General features: G+C 40.5%; 1 protein-coding gene across 6 annotated transcripts in view; it reads right to left on the reverse strand.

Moving 5' to 3' along the window:
• NTRK2 (neurotrophic receptor tyrosine kinase 2) overlaps positions 1-24,249 on the reverse strand; it is a 381,797-nt gene that overhangs the window by 331,012 nt on the left and 26,536 nt on the right. For all 6 annotated transcript variants that reach the window (XM_060101678.1, XM_060101680.1, XM_060101679.1 and 3 more), the window contains exons 5-8: positions 10,646-10,720; positions 10,460-10,531; positions 5,988-6,056; positions 3,105-3,259 (exon numbers count right to left, since the gene is read on the reverse strand). In XM_060101678.1, the coding sequence (XP_059957661.1) occupies positions 3,105-3,259; positions 5,988-6,056; positions 10,460-10,531; positions 10,646-10,720 (371 nt within the window). The remainder of the gene's footprint in view (positions 1-3,104; positions 3,260-5,987; positions 6,057-10,459; positions 10,532-10,645; positions 10,721-24,249) is intronic.

Genomic DNA, 24,249 nt, shown 5'->3' on the forward strand with positions numbered 1-24,249 from the left:
AGCAAAAAGAAAAACCACTCCAGGAGGCAGTAGTGGAATATAAAAATCAACAATATACAAAGAAACAGTAAATCCTCAAAAACATCAAGTAACAGTCTAAAAATAAAATCTTATTACTTGAATTAGCTCTATGTGTATTAAATTAATTTAATTAATTAATTTTAAAAAGTAAATAAATAAGAAATAAAAATAAAATCTCAGATGACAACAATCAGAGAAGGGAGGAGAAAGTAGAGGGAAGTAAAAGTATCTTTTCTCATCTTGTTGGGGGTTCTTTCTAGATACTTACAGAAAATATGTTTAAATATGTGTGGTAAATATTTTGGCACTGGGCTTCCCTGGTGGTGCAGTGGTTGAGAATCTGCCTGCTAATGCAGGGGACACGGGTTCGAGCCCTGGTCTGGGAAGATCCCACATGCCGTGGAGCAACTAGGCCCGAGAGCCACAACTACTGAGCCTGCGCATCTGGAGCCTGTGCTCTGCAACAAGAGAAGCCGCGATAGTGAGAGGCCCATGCACCGTGATGAAGAGTGGCCCCCTCTTGCCACAACTAGAGATAGCCCTCGCACAGAAATGAAGACACAACACAACAAAAATAAATAAAAATAAAATTAATAAACTCCTACACCCAACATCTTCTTAAAAATATATATATATATATTTTGGCACTGTATATTTATAAACAGAGAAACATAATTTATAACTTTCGAACAATTAAGAAAAAATAAAACAAAGAACACTGTCAGTGGAAGAAAAGGAAGGAAAAGGAATAACCTTGTAGAAAAATAGACAAAAGGTATAAATAGGCAATTCAATGAAGAATAATCACAATGTCTAATAAACATAGAAGATACTCAATAGCAACCAGGAAAATGCAAACTAAAAAGCAATGACATACCATTTTTTAGAGATATAAAAAATAAGAAGTTTGCTAATATCAAGGTATACTTTGCTGGGGTGGCTATAAATTGGTACAACCACTTTTTAATGTGCAAACCATATTAACCAAAAATTCTGCTTCCTGCTATGTACTCTAGAAGAAACTTTGCATCTGTCTGTATGTACAAAGATCATGTATAAGGAGGCTGGTTGAAACACTTTTGTAGTAAAATGGGAAATGCCCATCAATATGGAAGATTTAACATAATGAAGATATATTCTACCATGAATAACACACAATGATTTAAAAGATATGACAGATTGATGGCTTCTGAGCTGAAATGGTCACAAACAAGTAAAGATAAGCTTTATGTGTAAATGTAGGAAATTATTTTTGCAAGAAAATGTATCAATAGTATATGTGCAATTATAAATAAGTAAAAAACACTGGGAAAGAAAATAAAAATTAGCAGAGAAAGAACAAGACAGCTTAAGAACACAAAAAAATAAGTCTATCAGTTCACCTTTTCTAATGTTGCTTTCTGAAAAGCATTGTTGACCCTGAAATTGTGAATGTTACCATAAATGTAATCACTCAATCCTAATCAATCAAACACATGCCCTCCGACAGTGGATTCAAAGCCTCACTCTCATACACACAATTCATTGACAAATTTGTAGGAAACAAATTTTAAAACACTGAAAACTGACAAACTGGTCAGGAAAAATTAGAACCAGTTCACTCCTACCCCTCCCCTGCTCCAGTCACAGCGGTCTATCAACAGCACATTAGGTGGGTACATTACAGGAATGCTGTCAAGACAATATGGCCAAAAATTAAAATTAAAAAAAGAGAATTGGTTTCAGGCAAGGGCAAAGCAGTCGTCTATTAAGAGGCCTTTTGTGAAATCAGAGCAGGAGTCAGATGCTTTCTCTTTTTTCCTCTCAGTGGTTGCTGAAACAATGTAGCCACACAGCCATGGGGATCTGGGAGCTGGCCAAGCAGCCAGGTGACTCAACATTGAATTTCTTGTCCCTCTGGGCAATTTCTCTCAGCGGTACAAATTTATACCAGAACAGAGAACAGTTATCCTCTTATCAATCAGGAAAAGACAGATATTAAAAAAATTTTTTTAATATTGGCTAATAATGAAAGTCGAGGGAAGCTGACAAGGCAACAAAGCTTAATTCCCCCATTATGAAACCAAAGGGCTCTCATTACAACAAAAATCTGTGGGAAGAGTAACTGCTGTCTTCTAAGACCCTGCAGGGGAAGAAACAAATACTTATCATTCCTTTATTACACTCTCATTAAAAATGAGCAGCAGCTATATTTTCCTTAAGTAAAAATTGACTCCAAACAACAGGATCCTCTGAAAACAAAGACCTGGAAGTTTATGGTTAATATACAGATTCCTCTCGGGCAAGAACCAGGTGCTATGAGGCTTTCTGCTGTGTCACCAGCCACTAGGCGAGAAGATCACATTTAGTTGTTAACTGATTAACTGGTTGCCTGATTAAAATTTCAACTCAGGAATAACATGCATATGTGGGTACTGCAGAGGCATGTCCCAAGAGCCCTTAGTGGTAAAATCCTAACCAGAACACTTGGATTTCTCCTTCTTGTAAACACACTGGCATTCACAGAGCTATAATTTTATCATATGATGACCTTTTAAATTCTGGAGATTGCAAACCCAGAAATGGGGGAAAGCAAGTCAAAGGGCAGATTTGTGGTGCCCCATCAAGATACACTGACATCCGGCAACAAGACAAGTGTAAGGGAATGTTCTGTATTGAACTGCATGTTCTTGTGCAGCCAGGACACTTTATCCCCCTGAGATCCTTCCTCTGCATGGCCTAGGTGCCAACCAAGTATATATGTGGCCAGTGAAGTACCACACTCTCAGCCAATATTTTTTGGGTGGATAGATGGATGGATGAACAAACGAACATAGAGACAAAGGAATAAACAGTGTATTTTTTTCTCTGTGCACTTTAAAGTCAACCATTCAGAATTAATATTCTACTGGAAAAGAACACTCAGCAAAGTTGCTCCCAGCTGATTTCTCTACACTGCACACGAAGGTGGCCCAACTCAGTGGAGACATCAACAGCATACATATAAAATCCAGGTAGTGGTAACCTTCGCAGACTCTCTACCACACCAAGGCAATTAGAATAATTAATAGCAAGTAGAACTTATTGATTTAAAAGTAAATTACCACAATGGGGTATCTGCAGGTTTGCCAGGGAAACATTCTTGCTGTTTTCATCGAGGCAGTACAAGTCCTGAGTTTCTGGACTGGGTTTAGTCTCCTGAAGAGTCTTGATCCACATAATGTCACAGGAGCATGCAAATGGGTTGCCCACCAGGATCCTACATGGAACAAAGATGACATCCAATCAGCCTTCTCTTTTTCAGTTTCAGCTACAGAAGTGTTTATGAAGCACTAACGGCATTATGAATTTCTTCTAGCCGGCAATCTTTGGAAGTCACACCCATCTTTATAGCACAACAGTACTTATTATTCATTCATTTACCTGATACTTACTGATCTTCTGCTATGTGCAAACACCCCTGTAGAGGCTAAAGGATGCAAAGTGATGTGAGACCTTTCGGACCCATAGGGAAACAAGGTAGGAACAGAAAAAACTATAATATAGGATAGAAAAAGATGTCTCATAAGATGGGGGAAAATAAGATACCATAACAAATTTATCACAGATATTATACAGTTATGAAGATCTTAAGTGAAGAAGCCAACGTTAAGTTTTCAGGAACACTAACATACTTATTTCTAACCAGGCTAGAGATTCAAGTGTTATCACTTAATAAGTTCGAACTTCAGTGGAGGGCAGAGCAATTTCATCTGAATTGAAAACAAGACAGTGAATACAAGGCTAAGACTAAAGTGTGAGAGCCAGGAGGGTGCACTCCCAGCTTTCCGAATGACACAACCACAGTTCAGTTTGACTGATGCAAGAAAGGTGGAGTGAATGTGAGAGACAGAACCTGGAAGGGAGCTCTTAGACCTCCTTCACACACACACACACACACACACACACACACACGCCAAGCTCAGGGTTTCTGAGAGCAAGTGCAACAGAGGTCCAGACTGAGCTCCTTAGCCCACTGTGGGAGGGTCTGCAAAGAGAAAGTCACCATTCAGCCATGCTGCTTGGACTCCTGTGGCCTGTGATTGGTCAAGGAGGAAGTAGTCAAGAGGAAAATAAAAACCACAAGAAAAAAAAATCTTTAAATGCTTATTTATAACACTCAGTGGCCTGTTTAAGATGACTTCCATTTATGGCAATGAGCCTTTAAATGAGGCCATTTAAAATCATTACATAGGCTCTGCCTGGCATTAACCACAATACTTAAGATTTCCGTGAGGACAGGACCTGGGCTTTGCAACATCATTTACTCCTGCGGTTTTCTGGTTGGGTTCTAAGAATCTCAGGGAATCCCTGGAGACTTTTCCAGGAGTTTCCTTGGAGAAAATGTGGTCCTGGCAGATTCGTTTAATTTGTGTCTGCTTGATTGCCTCCAAATATCCCTCCAACACCAAAATAAGAGTTGAGATTACTAGGTATGGAATATAATGCAGATGATATCCACAATGTTTAAACCCCAACTAATCCAAGATGTTTCCTGGTGTTCTGAGTCCATGAAAAACTAAGAAATCTTTTTTAAAAGCAGGTATGACTGAATCGACAGAAGAGATAAAGAGGCGAAGGGATCTTGAGCTACAAAGACAGCAATGTTCGTCTGACCATACGGCACAGGTAGACGGCTGGCTTCTTCCTCTCACACACTGTACAAACTCCTTTTGCAGTGATTGTTAGAGCATGTTATACTTAATTTGTTCAGGCTTCTACCGCTCCCCCTGGATAGCAGAGTCCTGGAGTACAGATACCATTCTCCTTATATCCCTATGGCCTAGTGCCATGTTAGTTTGATTTGCAACAGGTACACAATTAACATTTGTTGAATGAATTAATTAAATATGCTTCAGGGGCGGTATTGAGACATGTGAATTTGAAATCAGAACTCTAATTTTTAACCCATCAAGAAAATTCTCTGCAGTGATGCTCAAAATTTTTACACTGAGTAGCCTACTTTATTGCACATAACTTCCTTAAGTTTTTTATGCCTATCCCTGTGTTAGAAAGCCAGTGCTTCAACTCCCTGAATTAAGTCTCTCCCAAAAGAACTGCCACCATGTAACTCTCATGACTACCTATTAACTTGTTATCGCTCTACTAGTGGCATCTTCTAATCTGTATGATTTCCTTGTGAATAGGGGTGGACCCTACAACTCAGGCAACAGATACTTTAAGCAAAAGCTATTGCCTGGTATTCAAAGGCCTTGTCCATCTGGGCCCACCTCTGACACACAGAGCCCGTGCTTTAAGGTTCTTTGGGTACCTGACCCATAGGAATGTCAACAGTTTATATTTGCTTCATGGTGATAACACAAGAATTAAGCACACTTGGAAATGCTGGCTATCAGTAATTGATACATTTCAATATCTTCCTTATCATTTTTCAGCAAAGGGGATTTGGGGATAAGGATAAATCCTGAATGCAGTGGCAGACCTAGAAGGAAATCTCACAAGGATGGTTGGGTAGGGAGAGGGCTGCCTCTCCTCCAATGTTCACTAAGGGAGCACAGGCACTGTCACCGGGGTGTAAACTGAGGAGTTTTGCCCATTGCTGTCTGCTCCTCAAATGGGTTTGCTTTCCATTAGGGCCTGGCCAGAACAAGGACCAAACAGATGCTATGAGACATGTTGCTGCCTTTTTCACACAAAACCCTCATCTTTTTCTCATTTTCCCTCCTTTAGAAAACAAGTCTTTTGTGTAAAAACAACATTTAAACTCATTATAAATGATGTATTACTACTGAGATTTCTTTTTTTTTTTACTGCTGAATCATGTTTTCATGGAGGAATAAAAGAACAAATGACCAAAAATTAAGAAATCATTTTTCATGAATTTTGATATAAAAATAGACCTGCAGCATCACTTATTTTTAAAAATACTTAATTACACTTTCCTTTGGAATTTTTTTCCCCAAATGCCATACAAAATCATTACTTACAGCTCAGACAAGTCAAGGTGACGAAAATGTTTCCTAGACAATACCGTCAGTTTATTTCTGGTAAAATTGCTGAAAGGAATCAAAAACATTAAATGTGAATTACAAGTGTACATTTCAGGAATAAAGTATTCAAATAGAGTTTTTTTCAAAATATAATTTTATGTGATCATGGTTCATGCCGTACTTTAGATCCAGTAATCTCTTCCTTTCACCTAGAGTAATAACTTAGTTTTCCCTGCCTCTCCTATAATTCTTGCTTGAGAGTGGGGTTGAGGGGGCATAATTTTCGTAATGGTTATTTTGAATCTCTTTTTTACCCCAAATTTTCTTTTTCATATTCAGAGCCAAGTTATATACCTCGTAGAGATATCTGATCTTCTGAACAATTAATAGGGAAATTAAATTAAACTAAATTAAATTTAAACCATAAACTCACTAGGGGAAAAGATACTTTAATGCTAAAAAGCATCATGAATATTTTGAAATTACACGACACACAAAACTGAATATTAAGTGAATTTAACACATCCTAATAGGAAAGATAACACCTATTGATTGATAAACTCTGCTGAGATTGCTTATATATGACTTCCAAATAACTAGATAAATTCACGATGAGAATAACAACAAAATATCAGATAAAAATGTCAGATTTTATCTGGAAATATTCTAGCAACATATCATTTTAAGATGTGGACCAACCAGACAATGAAAAGATGTCCTATTTGTGACTGAAAAATAATAATGAATTTACTGATGTGTTCCAAATATGTAGTTTTATTCAAGGGAATGGGAGTTTCGGTTTCCAATGATCAGTGCCATGAGACCTTGAGCTGGGAAATTCAGACCCTTAATCCTGGCAGCTGACTCGCTCTGTGAATTTGTTTACTGGTCGAATTTATTTAAAGCGTGTGCAACGTTTGGTCCTCTAGACATGTGTTTCATGAGTCACATGAATGTAAAACAAACATCAAATTTTACAAAACAGCTGAGCCCTCAAGAGTTTGCCATGAGCCTTTCAGTATCTGATTCCCGTTCAGGAAGGTGAGCACCGGTCTGAGAGTCAGGTAAATACGAGAAATCTGCGGCGACAGCAATCCTGGCCTCACTGAGGCTAGTCTATTGCGTCTGTCTCACGAAATCATGGGCTGAAGTCTGCTGTTCTGTCTGGCCAGTCTCACAGAGGGGTTAAAGACCAGGGGGAGCTAATACATGAACTAAGACTAGCCAGCTGATGGATAAAGAAAATGCCACTTTAGCATCTCATAAATCAAGAAGGCACACGGCCACTCCCAGCTTAATTCTATATTGAGATTTCCTCTCATCCAAACCCCCATCTACAAGAGGGTGCCCTCTTCCTTCTACGCTGGCATCGTCTCTCCTCACACTGAGTGTAAAGTGCTCACCCACATGAAAAAATAATCCAGCGGGAAGTTGTAAAATGTGCCCACATAAATCTTTTCTTTTGGAACGTGAATTAAGAATGGGTTTCACTGCAGTATAATACACTGACAAGTCACTCTGCCTGTCTTCACCAGAGCCTGTGAGGCACAAATGTTTTCATCTCCATCAGAAATCCCCATCCTTCTGAAGGAAAAAAAACAAAAACAGAAACAAAAACCCTATTCGTCCTCCCAAGAAGAAAGAGGAGCGAGGAGGCAAAGAAAGAGGACATACTCATTGTCAAGGTTCCGGGTCGGCTAGCAAGGCCGGCACCGGGGCAGCTGCCCTGTCAGGCTGCTAGCAGCACAGCCCAGAACAGGGTTACACGCCAAAGAACAAGATGAGTTTTATGAACCATACTTATTATTGGGTCCAAAAGCCAAAAGGGAGGAGGAGGGAAGGAAAAAAAATCAACAATCCTCTTACTGTTTGATTATAGAACTTTTGCAAAGGAGCTAATTATCACCTCTGCAAAGTCCCTGGAAAACACAAATACTGGCTTTTCTCACAGTTTCTGGGTTTTCAGGGGCCGGGCAGGAATTAAAGGCACCAAGAAATAAACTCAGAGACCAGTCCTAGGGGCTCTGGACAGTCAGCATGGGATGCTACATATGCACAGGTTAGGGGAGGAATGATGAAAGTGACAGAGAGGATCCAGTCTGAATTCCCCTAAAACCCAAAGTGAAATAGATGCTCTTGTGTACATTTTTATTTTATTGGAGAAACTCAGAGAGATAATCATTATATCCCAAGGGTAGAGAGAAACAGCCTCTCATACACATATCTTAATCAGCTCCCTTGCAGCCATGGTGCTGATGTTCAACTAAGGATGCCGTTTGCTACATGTGGAAATCAGGGAGAATACGCCAGCGCCTTCAGTCATAAGCAGAAGTTGAAACTCAGGTCTGGAAAGGCAGACAACTGTCTTTTAATTTGCTCCTCCTTGCCATTCCCTAGAGCCAACTGCTTAATTTAATTTCTATTTTGGCGATTAGGAAGCCTCTTTCATCACGTGAATATCTGAAGCTTACTGACATTGTAACTTCTTTCTAACTGTCTGAATATTAGCCTGACTTCGTACTGCCTTACCATTTGACAATGGCTACAAATATCAATAATTTTTGCAGTTTGATCAGTAACTGGGCTTCCCAACTGTTGGCTTTTAAAGAAGCTGTATAAGATATGTCCAGCTCCTTGGTTTCCTATTTTCAAATGACACCTCTTTGAGAGACTGGGACTAATATTTGGCTTTATGTAAGTATGAACAGCACACAGAATACCATTAAAATTATTCTACCATAAGTCAGCCTGAAAAAAATACAAAAGGTGGCTTTGGTTTTCATATAAATAACTTGGAACAAGGAAAGTAGGGAAAATATAAGATGCATAGCAAAGTCATAAAAAGGTCTATTTCTAAAACAATTAACCATAGCCCACTATATAGATCACTACGCTAGGGGAAGTGATGTAGTAAAATAACCAATAAAACATGGTCGTTGAATAATTCAGGTCTGCAGTCAGCAGTAATGAAAATACCAGAACGTAACCACTGAGGTCATTAATTACACTTAAGTGATTGCATTAGAGTATTTTGCCTTTTTCTTGTGTCCAACTTCTCTCTTGTTTATGCTAGCAAGGCCTACACAAGACATCAGAATTTGTGCAGGCAAACCAACTACGGAGATGTTGCCAAAAAGCCTCTACATGAAATGTGTTAATAAAGTTCCTTGGAGTTTTGTCACCTTTTTGCCAAAAGTTTTATATCTTAATTCTACTGACTTTATTTTTAAATTGACTTCCTCATTAATGTCACCTATGAAATATGAAGTCATTGTACTGGCTTGATGAAATTAAGGTTTTTCATAAGATCAACAAATCTCCATAGAGTGTCCAGGCAAGCTGCTCAAAGAGAACGATTTCTTTTACAAACTGGTCTGGAAATCAGTCAGGGAACAGTTCTCCCCAAGAAAAAGAAAGAGGACAAATGTTACAAGAAGGGCTGATTCTCTCATTATATGGAAAACACACTTTATTTTCTGTCCTCTTACTAAAAGAACATAGCCAGGAGTGAGCCCTGAGTCTGCCACTTTCCATCTGTGGACCTGAGTCTGATTTTGTGCTTATGAAAGGGGAAACAAGAAGATCCTCCCTACCAACTGTCAGAAAAATCAAGTGAGATCAACCAGGTGAGAGTTCTGTATGTAGATCATAGTCTATGAAACACATAAGGTATTGTTGCAGAGAATCTGCAAAGCACAAAAGGGCCAATGAATGCAGGCAACTTTCCTCCCACAGAAGTTCCTACTGAAAACTCGGCGTGAAGGGCGCCCATCAGAGCTTATGGGTAATCCTCTGTTTCATGAAGAAACGTCTCAGGAAGGCCACACCTTATTGACCAAGTGTCATCATCTAGGAAGATTTAGCAGCAAACAGCCTAAGAGCTCTCACTGTCCATATTTCCATTTGACTTCAGTTGATATCACCCTGACTTCGGTGGAAGCATTTGCTATTGTTACAATTGCCTAAACCTCTGGCATGTTCCATGATTGAGTTTTCTCCACTTCTATCAATCATGACACATAGCTTTTGGAAAAAGAAGGTTCAAAAGAGGATCTACTGGGGGAGGAAGAGCATTAGCAATTTTTAGTTCCCTAAAAAGGCCAAGGCCAAGTCAGTTTCTTTCAATTCCACTAGTTTGATGTCTTCCAGGGAACATGTCATGATTCCAAGGAAAAGAATCGAGGATGCTGTACCAGGACATAGTTTTCACATCAGACTCTTTGCTGTTGGCCTATTGCTCTGTCCAAGATGGAAATGGCCCAGAAATTCATGAAAGGGATTAAGCAGGCTGTTCTACGTACCCCTCTAAAGCTATTCAGAAATCAAAGCTAATGCTTCTAAGCTATTGTCAAAGCTATACTAACTTTTTAAAAGGAGATTTAGAGCTGGAAAAGAAGGAAAAATAAACAGAGGGGGAAAATATTGAATAAGTTGGGTCCTGGGAAGCAAAAAAATCAACCTTTACTTACATGTGCTGTAAGTTGCTGTTTTTCAGAAATGCTTTATGAGCTACAAATTTTAATCCGGAATCCACAATGGTCCTAAGAAAACACATAATTGCATGTATGTTAGAGCTAACAGATGACTGTCCCTCTGACGATAACAGAGCATAAGAAAAAGTTCTGAGATAAGGTATGCAAGCCCTGAGTACTCACAGGTTTTTCAGTCCCACATAAGCTTCAATATCATCTTCGTTGATGATTTCTAATCTTTTCTGATTTGCAATGTAACTGCAAAGAAAGCAGAGAGTGCAAACTAGTAACTCAGAATGCAGGCAGTCCATAAAAAAATGGGTAACTTCCATCCAACCTCACCAGGCTGCTCAAGGCAATCCCTCCCCACCCACCTAGCCCCACCATTTATTTTAAATACAGCAAGGGGAGCAAAGCCAAATGAGACTGAGGAGAAACCATGGTTGAGCAGGTTTCATTGTCAATGACAGGATCACCAGGTTTCATTTTTTTCTTAAACTTTTATTACTCTTTCAACTAACAAGTTCAGTTTGCCCCTCCACTCAAGGTATCCCCTGTGTATAGAGGTGAAAATAACTTGGAGATGCATCCACTACCTCTCAAAAGCATTTCACCCTTATGGTGACAGCCACAGGGAAGCTGGTATCACCACACAGAGGACAAATCACATTTTTCCTCACATTCCAAGAGAAGCAGTCACTCCCTCCTTTTACCTCCTGAAACACTGAAGAAGATTCCCCTCCCCCTTTCTCTCTCTCCCTCCCTCTCTTCCAACTCTCTCTTTTCCTGGCCCAGGATCCCCTCGTTCTGCTTTTGTCAGTAATAAAACCAATTTTTCCTTTCAGGAACCACATTTTACAAACCCCACACTGCCCTAGTGCGCTCTCTATAGAAATCTCCTCTTCCCCATTCACCAAACCCTCAAATACAGGAGTAAACTGGTAACTCTGGCTGCATGGAGAGTTCCATCCCCTGGACCATGAGGACTGGCTTAGAAATGTGCCTGTGACCTCAATTAGACTAATGAGAAGCTTCTGTAAAATTAAAAGATGAATGCCATGACAGAGTCTCTCTCTTTCTCTGAGATTATAGCTGAAAGATTACATAGGCCCGGGGCTTCTATAAGAAATATTTCCGGCACAAGGAAAGAGACTGTCCAAGTATGAAGTCAGCACACAGGAGGAAAGAGAGCTAAGAGATATAAAGAGAGACAGAACCCTGAAAATGTTACTTGAGCTTTTGGATCCAATCATCTCTGAGGTTAGCTGTCACTAACAGAAGTTTGATCTGAATTTCTGTCACTTGTAACCAATAAAATCCCTGGTAACATAAACACAAAGCTATTAAACCTACTACCATGGAATTTCCCTGTGCTACAGTTATCTGAGTATCTGTCTATTCACTTTTCTTGATCACGACCTCTTTTTGAAGACAGCTGGATCCTGCTTTGTAATTCTTAACATGCACCACAGCATCTAGCAAAGAACCTTGTACAATGTAGGTCTTCAAGGATGATGGATGGATGGGTGGATGGATGGATGGATGGATGGATGGATGGGCAACACTTGGAGTTCCAAAGGCACTCCAGGAAGTTGTATTAGGATGGATTTTCCCCTTTCTTTTTCAAAAAATTTAAGATACATAACATTCCAATTAAGACACTGAAAACAAATATGTAGCTCTACTGTTAACAACATAAATTAAAATGAAAAAAAATAGTAACCAGTGAGGGAGAAGATACAGCATCTACAGATTCCTTCTACCCAGTCCAAAAGAAGGAAAAAAAATAGATGTCAATATACATGGTAAGTATTGGGGCACCCATTTTTAGAAAATATATTTTAGAAATAAAGCAAAATAAGTAAATGCTCTGAGGGAACAAAATTACACCAAAGATAAATAATTTTAAAAGGACCCACATAAACATTGCCCCTGTTACATTAAAAAAAAAAAAAAAAAAAAAAAAAAAACAACGTCCAAGATAGAAGGGCATCTTCTGCTCAAAGATCTTGGTTCTCCCTGATATCCGGGGCCTGAAACTTAATAGATGTGCAGGAAGGATTCGTTCCCTTCTTTCCTTCTACCCCACACAGAAGGAAACATATTAAGACTCCAACCTAATGAGCAAACAACAATTTTCAATGTTAAGAGTTTTTATGAAATGTTTCAAAATTATCACACATTTTTCCAAGATTTTCAATCCACTAACATTTTCAGTAGAAACCACAGCGACCTCCCTCTTCTAAATTATCTCCCAATAAGAACTGCATTCAAGAGGGCCCTACATTTTAATGCTTTTCTTCATGCAACTGGCAGAAAAAAGGACAAATAACATGGGCAAGGTTTCCTTTGGGGTCACAACTAGAATTCCCAAGAAGCTTGTTCACTGCTTACAGCTGCGCTAGCATGGTGGCTGTCACTGTTCTGAAATTGTCTGAGAGATTCTCCAGCTCTCTTTGCTGGCTCATCACTGCATCCTCCATGCTTATGACAGGGGCCTGACAATCAGGAGGTATTTAGTCAATGTCTGTGGCATAAGGCATTTATTTTTAACTTTTTATTTAGTTATCTATGCCCTTTATTTTATTGCTATTTCATTTTTGTCAGATTTTTAATTTATAAACTCTCCAATTGGGCCTCCCTGGTGGCGCAAGTGGTTGAGAGTCCGCCTGCCGATGCAGGGGATACGGGTTCGGCCCCGGTCTGGGAGGATCCCATATGCCGCGGAGCGGCTGGGCCCGTGAGCCATGGCCGCTGAGCCTGCGCGTCCGGAGCCTGTGCTCCGCAACGGGGGAGGCCACAACAGTGAGAGGCCCGCATACCGCAAAAAAAATAAATAAATAAATAAATAAACTCTCCAATTGTATTCAATAAAATACAGTGAGCTAACGTGAATAAAAATGAAAGGCATAATAGAAAGAAGAGCCAGGGCAGAGACATCAGTGGAGCTAGGAATTGGGTTTAAAATGCTGGGAAAGGGCCACAAGCATAATTCTAAGCTTTCCAGTGACCACTGCCCCTGAAAAGAAGGAAAGGGGGATACATTTAGCCAGTGGTAACCTCACAGTGTTCATGAGGTGAAAATAAGTCAGATATTAAGCAAAGCGTACCTGTTCTTGAATCTAAGACCACATAGGAGATCTTGTTGAAAACCATCAAAAGAACCATGTGAAAGTATTAAAAATGGTCATTAAAGAATGTTCTTCCACGGGGACGAGGGGAAGATGGCGGAAGAGTAAAACGCAGAGATTACCCTCCTCTGCACAGATACACCAGAAATACATCTACCTGTGGAACAACTCCTACAGAACACCTACTGAACGCTGGCAGAAGACCTCAGACCTCCCAAAGGGCAAGAAAGTCCCCAAGTACCTGGGTAGGGGAAAAGAAAAAAATAAACAGAGACAAAAGGATAGGGACGGGACCTGCACCAGTGGGAGGGAGCTGTGAAGGAGGAAAGGTTTCCACACACTAGAAGCCCCTTTGCGGGCGGAGACTGCGGGTGGTGGAGGGGGAAGCTTCGGTTCCGCGGAGGAGAGCGCAGCCACAGGGGTGCGGAGGGCAAAGCGGAGAGACTCCCGCACAGAGGATCGGTGCCGACCGGCACTCACCAGCCCGAGAGGCTTGTCTGCTCGCGCGCCAGGGCGGGCGGGGCCGGTAGCTGAGGCTCGGGCTTCAAGTCGGAGCGCGGGGAGAGGACTGGGGTTGGCGGCGTGAACACAGCCTGAAGGGGTTAGTGCGCCACGGCTAGCCGGGAGGGAGTCCGGGAAAAGTCTGGACCTGCCGAAGAGGCAAGAGACTTTTTCTTCCCCCTTTATTTCCTGGTGTGCGAGGAGAGGGAATTAAGAGCGCTGCTTAAAGGAGCTCCAGAGACGGGCGCGAATGGCGGCTATCAGCGCGGACCGAAGAGATGGGCATAAGACGCTAAGGCTGCTGCTGCCGCCGCCAAGAAGCCTGTGTGTGAGCACAGGTCACTATCCACACCCCCCTTCCAGGGAGCCTGTGCAGCCTGCCACTGCCAGGGTCCCGGGATCCAGGGACAACTTCCACGGGAGAACGCACGGCGCGCCTCAGACTGGTGCAACTTCCCGTCAGCCTCTGTGGCCGCAGGCCCACCCCACATTCCGTACCCCTCCCTCCCCCTGGCCTGAGTGAGCCAGAGCCTCTGAATCAGCGGCTCCTTTAACCTTGTCCTGTCTGAGTGAAGAACAGACGCCCTCCGGGGACCTATGTGCAGAGGAGGGGCCTAATCCAAAGCTGAGCCCCGGGAGCTGTGAGAACAAAGAAGAGAAAGGGAAATCTCTCCCAGCAGCCTCAGAAGCAGCAGATTAAAGCTCCACAATCAACTTGATGTACCCTGCATCTGTGGAATACATGAATAGACAATGAATCATCCCAAATTGAGGAGGTGGACTTTGAGAGCAAGATTTATGATTTTTCCCCCTTTTCCTCTTTTTGTGAGTGTGTATGTGTATGCTTCTGTGTGAGATTTTGTCTGTATACCTTTGCTTCCACCATTTGTCCTAGGGTTCTATCCATCCATTTTTTTTAAATTTTTTTCTTAATAATTATATTTTATTTTAATAACTTTATTTTATCTTACTTTATTTTATTTTACTTTAGCTTCTTTCTTTCTCTTTTTCCTTCCTTCCCTCCTTCCTTCCTTCCTCCTTCCCTCCCTCCTTCCTTTCTTTCTTTCTTTCTTTCTTTCTTTCCACTAGTACTAATTCTTTCTTTCTACTTTTTCTCCCTATTATTCTGAGCCATGTGGATGAAAGGCTCTTGGTGCTGCAGCCAGGAGTCAGTGCTGTGCCTCTGAGGTGGCAGAGCAAACTTCAGGACACGGGTCCACAAGAGACCTCCCAGCTCCATATAATATCAAATGGCGAAAATCTCCCAGACATCTCCATCTCAACACCAGCACCCAGCTTCAGTCAACGACCAGCAAGTTACAGTGCTGGACACCCTATGCCAAACAACTAGAAAGACAAGAACACAACCCCACCCATTAACAGAGAGGCTGCCTAAAATCATAATAAGTCCACAGACACCCCAAAACACACCACCAGATGTGGACCTGCCAACCAGAAAGACGAGATCCAGCCTCATCCACCAGAACACAGGCACTAGTCCCCTCCACCAGGAAGCCTACACAACCCACTGAACCAACCTTAGCCACTGGGGACAGCCACCAAAAACAACGGGAACTACGAACCTGCAGCCTGCAAAAAGGAGACCCCAAACACAGTAACATAAGCAAAATGAGAAGACAGAAAAACACACAGCAGATGAAGGACCAAGATAAAACCCCACCAGACCGAACAAATGAAGAGGAAATAGGCAGTCTACCTGAAAAAGAATTCAGAATAATGATAGTAAAGATGATCCAAAATCTTGGCAATAGAATGGAGAAAATACAACAAACATTTAACAAGGACCTAGAAGAACTAAAGATGAAACAAGCAACGATGAACAACACAATAAATGAAATTAAAAATACTCTAGATAGGATCAATAGCAGAATAACTGAGGCAGAAGAACGGATAAGTGACCTGGAAGATAAAATAGTGGAAATAACTATTGCAGAGCAGAATAAAGAAAAAAGAATGAAAAGAACTGAAGACAGTCTCAGAGACTTCTGGGACAACATTAAATGCACCAACATTCAAATTATAGGGGTTCCAGAAGAAGAAGAGAAAAAGAAACAGACTGAGAAAATATTTGAAGAGATTATAGTTGAAAACTTCCCTAATATGGGAAACGAAATAATTAATCAACTCCAGAAAGCACAGAGAGTCCCATACAGGATAAATCCAAGGAGAAATACACCAAGACACATATTAATCAAACTGTCAAAAATTAAATACAAAGAAAACATATTAAAAGCAGCAAGGAAAAAACAACAAATAACACACAAGGGAATCCCCATAAGGTTAACAGCTGATCTTTCAGCAGAAACTCTGCAAGCCAGAAGGGACTGGCAGGACATATTTAAAGTGATGAAGGAGAAAAACCTGCAACCAAGATTACTCTACCTAGCAAGGATCTCATTCAGATTTGATGGAGAAATTAAAACCTTTACAGACAAGCAAAAGCTGAGAGAGTTCAGCACCACCAAACCAGCTTTACAACATATGCTAAAGGATCTTCTCTAGGCAAGAAACACAAGAGAAAGAAAAGACATAAAATAATCAATAATTACCTTAAATGTAAATGGACTAAATGCTCCCACCGAAAGGCACAGATTGGCTGAATGGATACAAAACCAAGACCCATATATATGCTGTCTACAAGAGACCCACTTCAGACCTAGAGACACATACAGACTGAAAGTAAGGGGATGGAAAATGATATTCCATGCAAATGGAAACCAAAAGAAAGCTGGAGTAGCAATTCTCATATCAGACAAAATAGACTTTAAAATAAAGACGATTAGAAGAGACAAAGAAGGACACTACATAATGATCAAGGGATTGATCCAAGAAGAAGATATAACAATTGTAAATATTTATGCACCCAACATAGGAGCACCTCAATACATAAGGCAAATACTAACAGCCATAAAAGGGGAAATCGACAGTAACACATTCATAGTAGGGGACTTGAACACCCCACTTTCACCAATGGACAGATCATCCAAAATGAAAATAAATAAGGAAACACAAGCTTTAAAGGATACATTAAACAAGATGGACTTAATTGATATTTATTGGACATTCCATTCAAAAACAACAGAATACACATTTTTCTCAAGTGCTCATGGAACATTCTCCAGGATGGATCATATCTTGGGTCACAAATCAAGCCTTGTTAAATTGAAAAAAATTGAAATTGTATCAAGTATCTTTTCCAACCACAACACTAGGAGACTAGATATCAATTACAGGAAAAGATCTGTAAAAAATACAAACACATAGAGGCTATACAATACAGTACTTAATAACAAAGTGATCACTGAAGAAATCAAAGAGGAAATCAAAAAATACCTAGAAACAAATGACAATGGAGACACGACGAACCAAAACCTATGGGATGCAGCAAAAACAGTTCTAAGAGGGAAGTTTATAGCAATACAATCCTACCTTAAGAAACAGGAAACATCTCGAATAAACAACCTAACCTTGCACCTAAAGCAATTAGAGAAAGAAGAACAAGAACACCCCAAAGTTAGCAGAAGAAAAGAAATCATAAAGATCAGATCAGAAATAAATGAAAAAGAAATGAAGGAAACGGTAGCAAAGATCAATAAAACTAAAAGCTGGCTCTTTGAGAAGATAAACAAAATTGATAAACCATTAGCCAGACTCATCAAGAAAAAAAGGGAGAAGACTCAAATCAATAGAATTAGAAATGAAAAAGGAGAAGTAACAACTGACACTGCAGAAATACAAAAGATCATGAGAGATTATTACAAGCAACTTTATGCCAATAAAATGGACAACCTGGAAGAAATGGACAAATTGTTAGAAATGCACAACCTGCCAGGACTGAATCAGGAAGAAATAGAAAATATGAACAGACCAATCACAATCACTGAAATTGAAACTGATTTCAAATCTTCCAACAAACAAAAGCCCAGGACCAGATGGCTTCACAGGCGAATTCTATCAAACATTTAGAGAACAGCTAACACCTATCCTTCTTAAACTCTTCCAAAATATAGCAGAGGGAGGAACACCCCCAAACTCATTCCAGAAGGCCACCATCACCCTGATACCAAAACCAGACAAGGATGTCACAAAGAAGGAACACTATAGGCCAATATCACTGATGAACATAGATGCAAAAATCCTCAACAAAATACTAGCAGACAGAATCCAACAGCACATTAAGAGGATCATACACCATGATCAAGTGGGGTTTATTCCAGGAATGCAAGGATTCTTCAATATATGCAAATCAATCAATGTGATACACAATATTAACAAATTGAAGGAGAAAAACCATATGATCATCTTAATAGATGCAGAACAAGCTTTTGACAAAATTCACCACCCATTTATGATAAAAACCCTGCAAAAAGTAGGCATAGAGGGAACTTTCCTCAACATAATAAAGGCCATATATTACAAACCCACAGCCAACATCGTCCTCAGTGGTGAAAACTGAACGCATTTCCACTAAGATCAGGAACAAGACAAAGTTGCCCACTCTCACCACTCTTATTCAACATAATTTTGGATGTTTTAGCCACAGCAGTCAGAGCAGAAAAGGAAATAAAGGGAATCCAAATCGGAAAAGAAGAAGTAAAGGTGTCACTGTTTGCAAATGACATGATACTATACACAGAGAATCCTAAAGATGCTACCAGAAAACTACTAGAGCTAATCAATGAATTTGGTAAAGTAGCAGGATACAAAATTAATGCACAGAAATCTCTGGCATTCCTATACACTAATGATGAAAAATCTGAAAGTGAAATCAAGAAAACACTCCCATTTACTATTGCAACAAAAAGAATAAAATATCTAGGGATAAACCTACCTAAGGAGACAAAAGACCTGTATGCAGAAAATTATAAGACACTGATGAAAGAAATTAAAGATGACACAAATAGATGGGGAAATATACCATGTTCTTGGATTGGAAGAATCAACATTGTGAAAATGACTCTACTACCCAAAGCAATGAACAGATTCAATGCAATCCCTATCAAACTACCACTGGCATTTTTCACAGAACTAGAGCAAAAAATTTCACAATTTGTATGGAAACACAAAACACCCCGAATAGCCAATGCAATCTTGAGAACAAAAAACGGAGCTGGAGCAATCAGGCTCCCTGACTTCGGACTATACTACAAAGCTACAGTAATCAAGACAGTATGGTACTGGCACAAAAACAGAAAGATAGGTCAATGGAACAGGATAGAAAGCCCAGAGATAAACCCACGCACATAAGGTCACCTTATCTTTCATAAAGGAGGCAGGAATGTACAGTGGAGAAAGGACAGCCTCTTCAATAAGTGGTGCTGGGAAAACTGGACAGGTACATGTAAAAGTATGAGATTAGATCACTCCCTAACACCATACACAAAAATAAGCTCAAAATGGATTAAAGACCTAAATGTAAGGCCAGAAACTATCAAACTCTTAGAGGAAAACATAGGCAGAACACTGTATGACATAAACCACAGCAAGATCCTTTTTGACCAACCTCCCAGAGAAATGGAAATAAAAACAAAAATAAACAAATGGGACCTAATGAAACTTCAAAGCTTTTGCACAGCAAAGGAAACCATAAACGAGACGAAAAGACAACCCTCAGAATGGAAGAAAATATTTGCAAATGAAGCAACTGACAGAGGATTAATCTCCAAAATTTACAAGCAGCTCATGCAGCTCAATAACAAAAACACAAACAACCCAATCCAACAATGGGCAGAAGACCTAAACAGACATTTCTCCAAAGAAGATATACAGACTGCCAAGAAACACATGAAAGAATGCTCAACGTCATTAATCATTAGAGAAATGCAAATCAAAACTACAATGAGATATCATCTCACACCAGTCAGAATGGCCATCATCAAAAAATCTAGAAACAATAAATGCTGGAGAGGGTGTGGAGAAAAGGGAACACTCTTGCACTGCTGGTGGGAATGTGAATTGATACAGCCACTGTGGAGAACGGTATGGAGGTTCCTTAAATACTACAAATACGGGCTTCCCTGGTGGCACAGTGGTTGAGAGTCCGCCTGCCGATGCAGGGGACATGGGTTCGTGCCCCGGTCCGGGAGGATCCCACGTGCCACGGAGCGACTGGGCCCGTGAGCCATGGCCGCTGAGCCTGCATGTCCGGAACCTGTGCTCTGCAACGGGAGAGGCCACAACAGTGAGAGGCCCACGTAAAGAAAAAAAAAAAAAAAAAACCTACAAATAGAACTACCATATGACCCAGCAATTCCACTACTCGGCATATACCCTGAGAAAACCATAATTCAAAAAGAGTCATGTACCAAAATGTTCATTGCTGCTCTATTTACAATAGCCCGGAGATGGAAACAACCTAAGTGTCCATCATCAGATGAATGGATAAAGAGGATGTGGCACATATATAAAATGGAATATTACTCAGCCATAAAAAGAAACGAAATTGAGCTATTTGTAATGAGGTGGATAGACCTAGAGTCTGTCATATAGAGTGAAGTAAGTCAGAAAGAGAAAGACAAATACCATATGCTAACACATATATATGGAATTTAAGAAAAAAAAATGTCATGAAGAACCTAGGGGTAAGACAGGAATAAAGACACAGACCTACTAGAGAATGGACTTGAGGATATGGAGAGGGGGAAGGGTAAGCTGTGACAAAGCGAGAGAGAGGCATGGACATATATACACTACCAAATGTAAAATAGATAGCTATATGGAAGCAGCTGCATAGCCCAGGGAGATGAACTCGGTGCTTTGTGACCACCTAGAGGGGTGGGATAGGGAGGGTGGGAAGGAGGGAGACACAAGAGGGATGAGATATGGGAACATACGTATATGTATAACTGATTCACTTTGTTATAAAGCAGAAACTAACACACCATTGTAAAGCAATTATACTGCAATAAAGATGTAAAAAAAAAAAAAAAAGAATGTTCTTCCACTGTGAAGGCAGGGATGCCCTGGATAAAGAGTAAATTTTCCTCCTGGTCAAAATGGAAAAAAGCAACAGAAGAGCTGGATTAAAAGGTCAGCTGTTGCCCCTCTAGATGCCAAGAATTTCCTTTCATAAGTTACCATCTGCAGAAAGGCCCACAACATAGCCGTGGGCTATAAATTGCTCATGAAATCTACCCCTTAAGAAACGCTCCTTAGACACCATTAAGTGAGGAATCATAGGGTTAGAATGGGAGCCAGTAAAGTTAATAACAAACAATTCACAAAGGAGAAACCTCAACGGCCCATGAACATATGAAAATCTGCTCACCCCTTAAGGAATATGAAATGCAAACCAAAGTCACATGGACTTACAATTCCTCTGCCACTAGCTGGACAAAATGTTTAAAATCTGACAATATAAAGCATTGCTAAGGATGTGGGGTATTTCTCTTATATTGTTGGAGGGAGTCTAAATTGGCACAAGCACTTTGGAGAGTAATTTGCCAGCATCTTGGAAAATTATACATCACATGCTTTACAGAGTCCAGCAATTCCATTGCTCGGTTTTCACCTGAAAGAAATGCTCACTCCTACACACGAGGAGACATATACAAGAACATTCATGGTAACACAGAATAAAAATCTGGAAACAACCCAAGTGTCCATCAGTTAAGAAAGAGAATAAAATGAGGCGTGTTAAATAACTACGGTAGATTGAACCAGATCTTTATATCTGAGCAGAAAGAAATACTCATGCTAAATGAGAAAGAAAAATAAGAAAAATTTCAAACTGATATGTACATATCATATAAAACAATTGATGTGAACTTTTAAAAAGACACAGAAAACAATACCACATAGTGTTCGTAGTCAAGGATAGTTGTAAAGTACAAAAGGAAGATTGCAAGGAAAGTCACCTTGGGAAAGGAGACGGATCTGCATCAGGGATAAAGAAACTGAAACTGTTAAACTGTTTTATTAAACTACTAAACTATTTCTTTTCTTAAAAGAGAAAAGCCTTTGTAACAAAAAAGACAAAAATGTTAAAGTGTCAGTTCTGAATATATGCACCTGAAGTTATTGTTATATCATTACATTTTTATGAATTTTTTAAATGTATGAAGAAAAAAGAAAGAAGGAAGGAAGGAAGGGAAGGAAGGAGGGAGGGGTGGGAGGAAGGGGGGAAAGAAAGGCGGAGAGCCAAAAAAAGCCGCAAAGGAAAAGACCGCAGGGAAGCTGGACCCCAGGGCTTCTCAGTTACTAGGTGACCAAATACACCAGGGCTCAAGTCCTTGGTTCCTTGGACCACCCAAAAGCAAACAGTCTAAAAGCCTGATCCCTGCCCCAGAGCCCCTGGACGAGACCAAGAAGACTAAGGAGCATGCTGGGCCGCCCCCTACTGGTGACTTCCACGTGCCTCCAGAAGGACCTTGACAACACCAGGTCTTTCGAGCTCTGCCATCTCATCACTGCCACTGATCAGAAAAGCAGCAGCTGCAGAGACCAACCCAGGGTTAGGAAGGAGAGAGGAAAGGCCAGGCCAGGGCAGACAGCTGAAAGATGTGTGGACAGGCAATGCGGTAGGCTCTCCCCCAGAAAACTATTCCCTGTCACTCCAGTCAAAGTGCTGGCCAACTCTGAGGGCTCCTTACTAAGTCAAGCTTTGCTTAATAGAATCCCCAAGAAGGGTCCCACTCCCACTGAAGCAGTGGAAAGGTCCAGCATTTTGGTACAGACCTTTCTCTCCATGACAGCCCCTAACTCCTCTGACCCAAGCCCACTGATCTAGAAAGCTTAGGCCCCAGGGGCTTTAAGGCACAAGCCCTCCCCCTAGAGCCCATGCCCCAGTGCTCACATGAGTTCAGCCAAGCTTTTGAGTTTCTGCCCTTCCAACCTGCACATGCTGCTGCCTTAGTTCTCTTTGGGGACGGTTGGCAGCCTTTGAATAGTGACAAAGAGACTTGGTGGATTTGGATTTTTAAAATCTGATACCCCTTAAGAGTTTCTCTCCCTTACCTCCAGGTCCCTCAGGCCCACCCCTCCATCCACAATCTGTGTGGAATCATTCTCAGCCTTCGACCATCCTGTTTTGCCCAAATATGCCTTCCTCCTTTCTAAAAGCCATCTATAGTACCCTTTCTTGGGCCTCACATTATGAGGGTTGTTTTTTATTGTTGTCTTTTACTTTTACTACATCCCAAGACTACTGTCTTCTGCCCTAAAAGTTGGAACTTCTCAATGAATTCACCTAAAACTCTTCTGGGCCCCTACAATATGAGATGCTGCTTGATTTACAGGCAACATCAAAAAGGCTTTTTCCAATCAAAACATTTTTATTCCATCAGTTGGCAAGCATTTCTTTAGCAGTTATTCTCCTTCTTAACTTTATAATTAAGAATTAGAGGGGATGGAGGTACTCTCTGTACCCACCGTTGTATTTTTGTACTAATATACCTAACTCTCCTGCTGAACTGTTAACTCCTCAGATGGAAGAGTGTTATTCATCAAACTGCACATCCATTTCCGAACACAGAGCTGATGCTCATAGAACATTGGTTGACTTAAAGCAATCAATCTGACCCACAGATTCTCCACTGGAGTTTTTGTTATCTCACTGGAAAGACCAGACATATACACACTATAGACACTAAATGAAGATTGTGGTAATAGAACATAACTTCATTTGTCATATAGAAAACAAGGAAAAAAAGTAACGACCATAACAGAGGAAGACAGCCAATTCTGAAAGCAAAATTTGTCCAATCTAGAAAGCAAATTTAGACCACAAGCATACAATACAGTCAAACCAAACACTCATTTATTTTTTGTAAATGATGAAAACTAATTGCCCTCAGAAGATGAGCATTCATTTGCCATCTCAGTTTCAGAAATGTTGAGGCTAGAAAGAATCTTCAGATCAAGCTCTTCTTGACCTTGAGGGGTTGATGCTCCTGAAGGTCAGTGCTCACTGCCATGGTATCTGATGAGAAAAAGAGAGAAGTTTCCAAGCAGAGGTCAAGTACGTGCACTGCGAGGGTGGAGTGGAAGGAACTACAAGATATCACTGGGCAGTGAAGGCTTCCACGAGGTCAGGCTTTGAAGGGTGCCCAGAAAGTCAACAGATAAAAAACGTGAACATAAGCAAAGTCCACACTATTTGCCATTTTATTTTGTGTTGTCACCAAAGCTTTTCCA

Source organism: Mesoplodon densirostris, chromosome 6, assembly GCF_025265405.1.
Source record: "Mesoplodon densirostris isolate mMesDen1 chromosome 6, mMesDen1 primary haplotype, whole genome shotgun sequence".
NCBI lineage: Eukaryota > Metazoa > Chordata > Mammalia > Artiodactyla > Ziphiidae > Mesoplodon > Mesoplodon densirostris.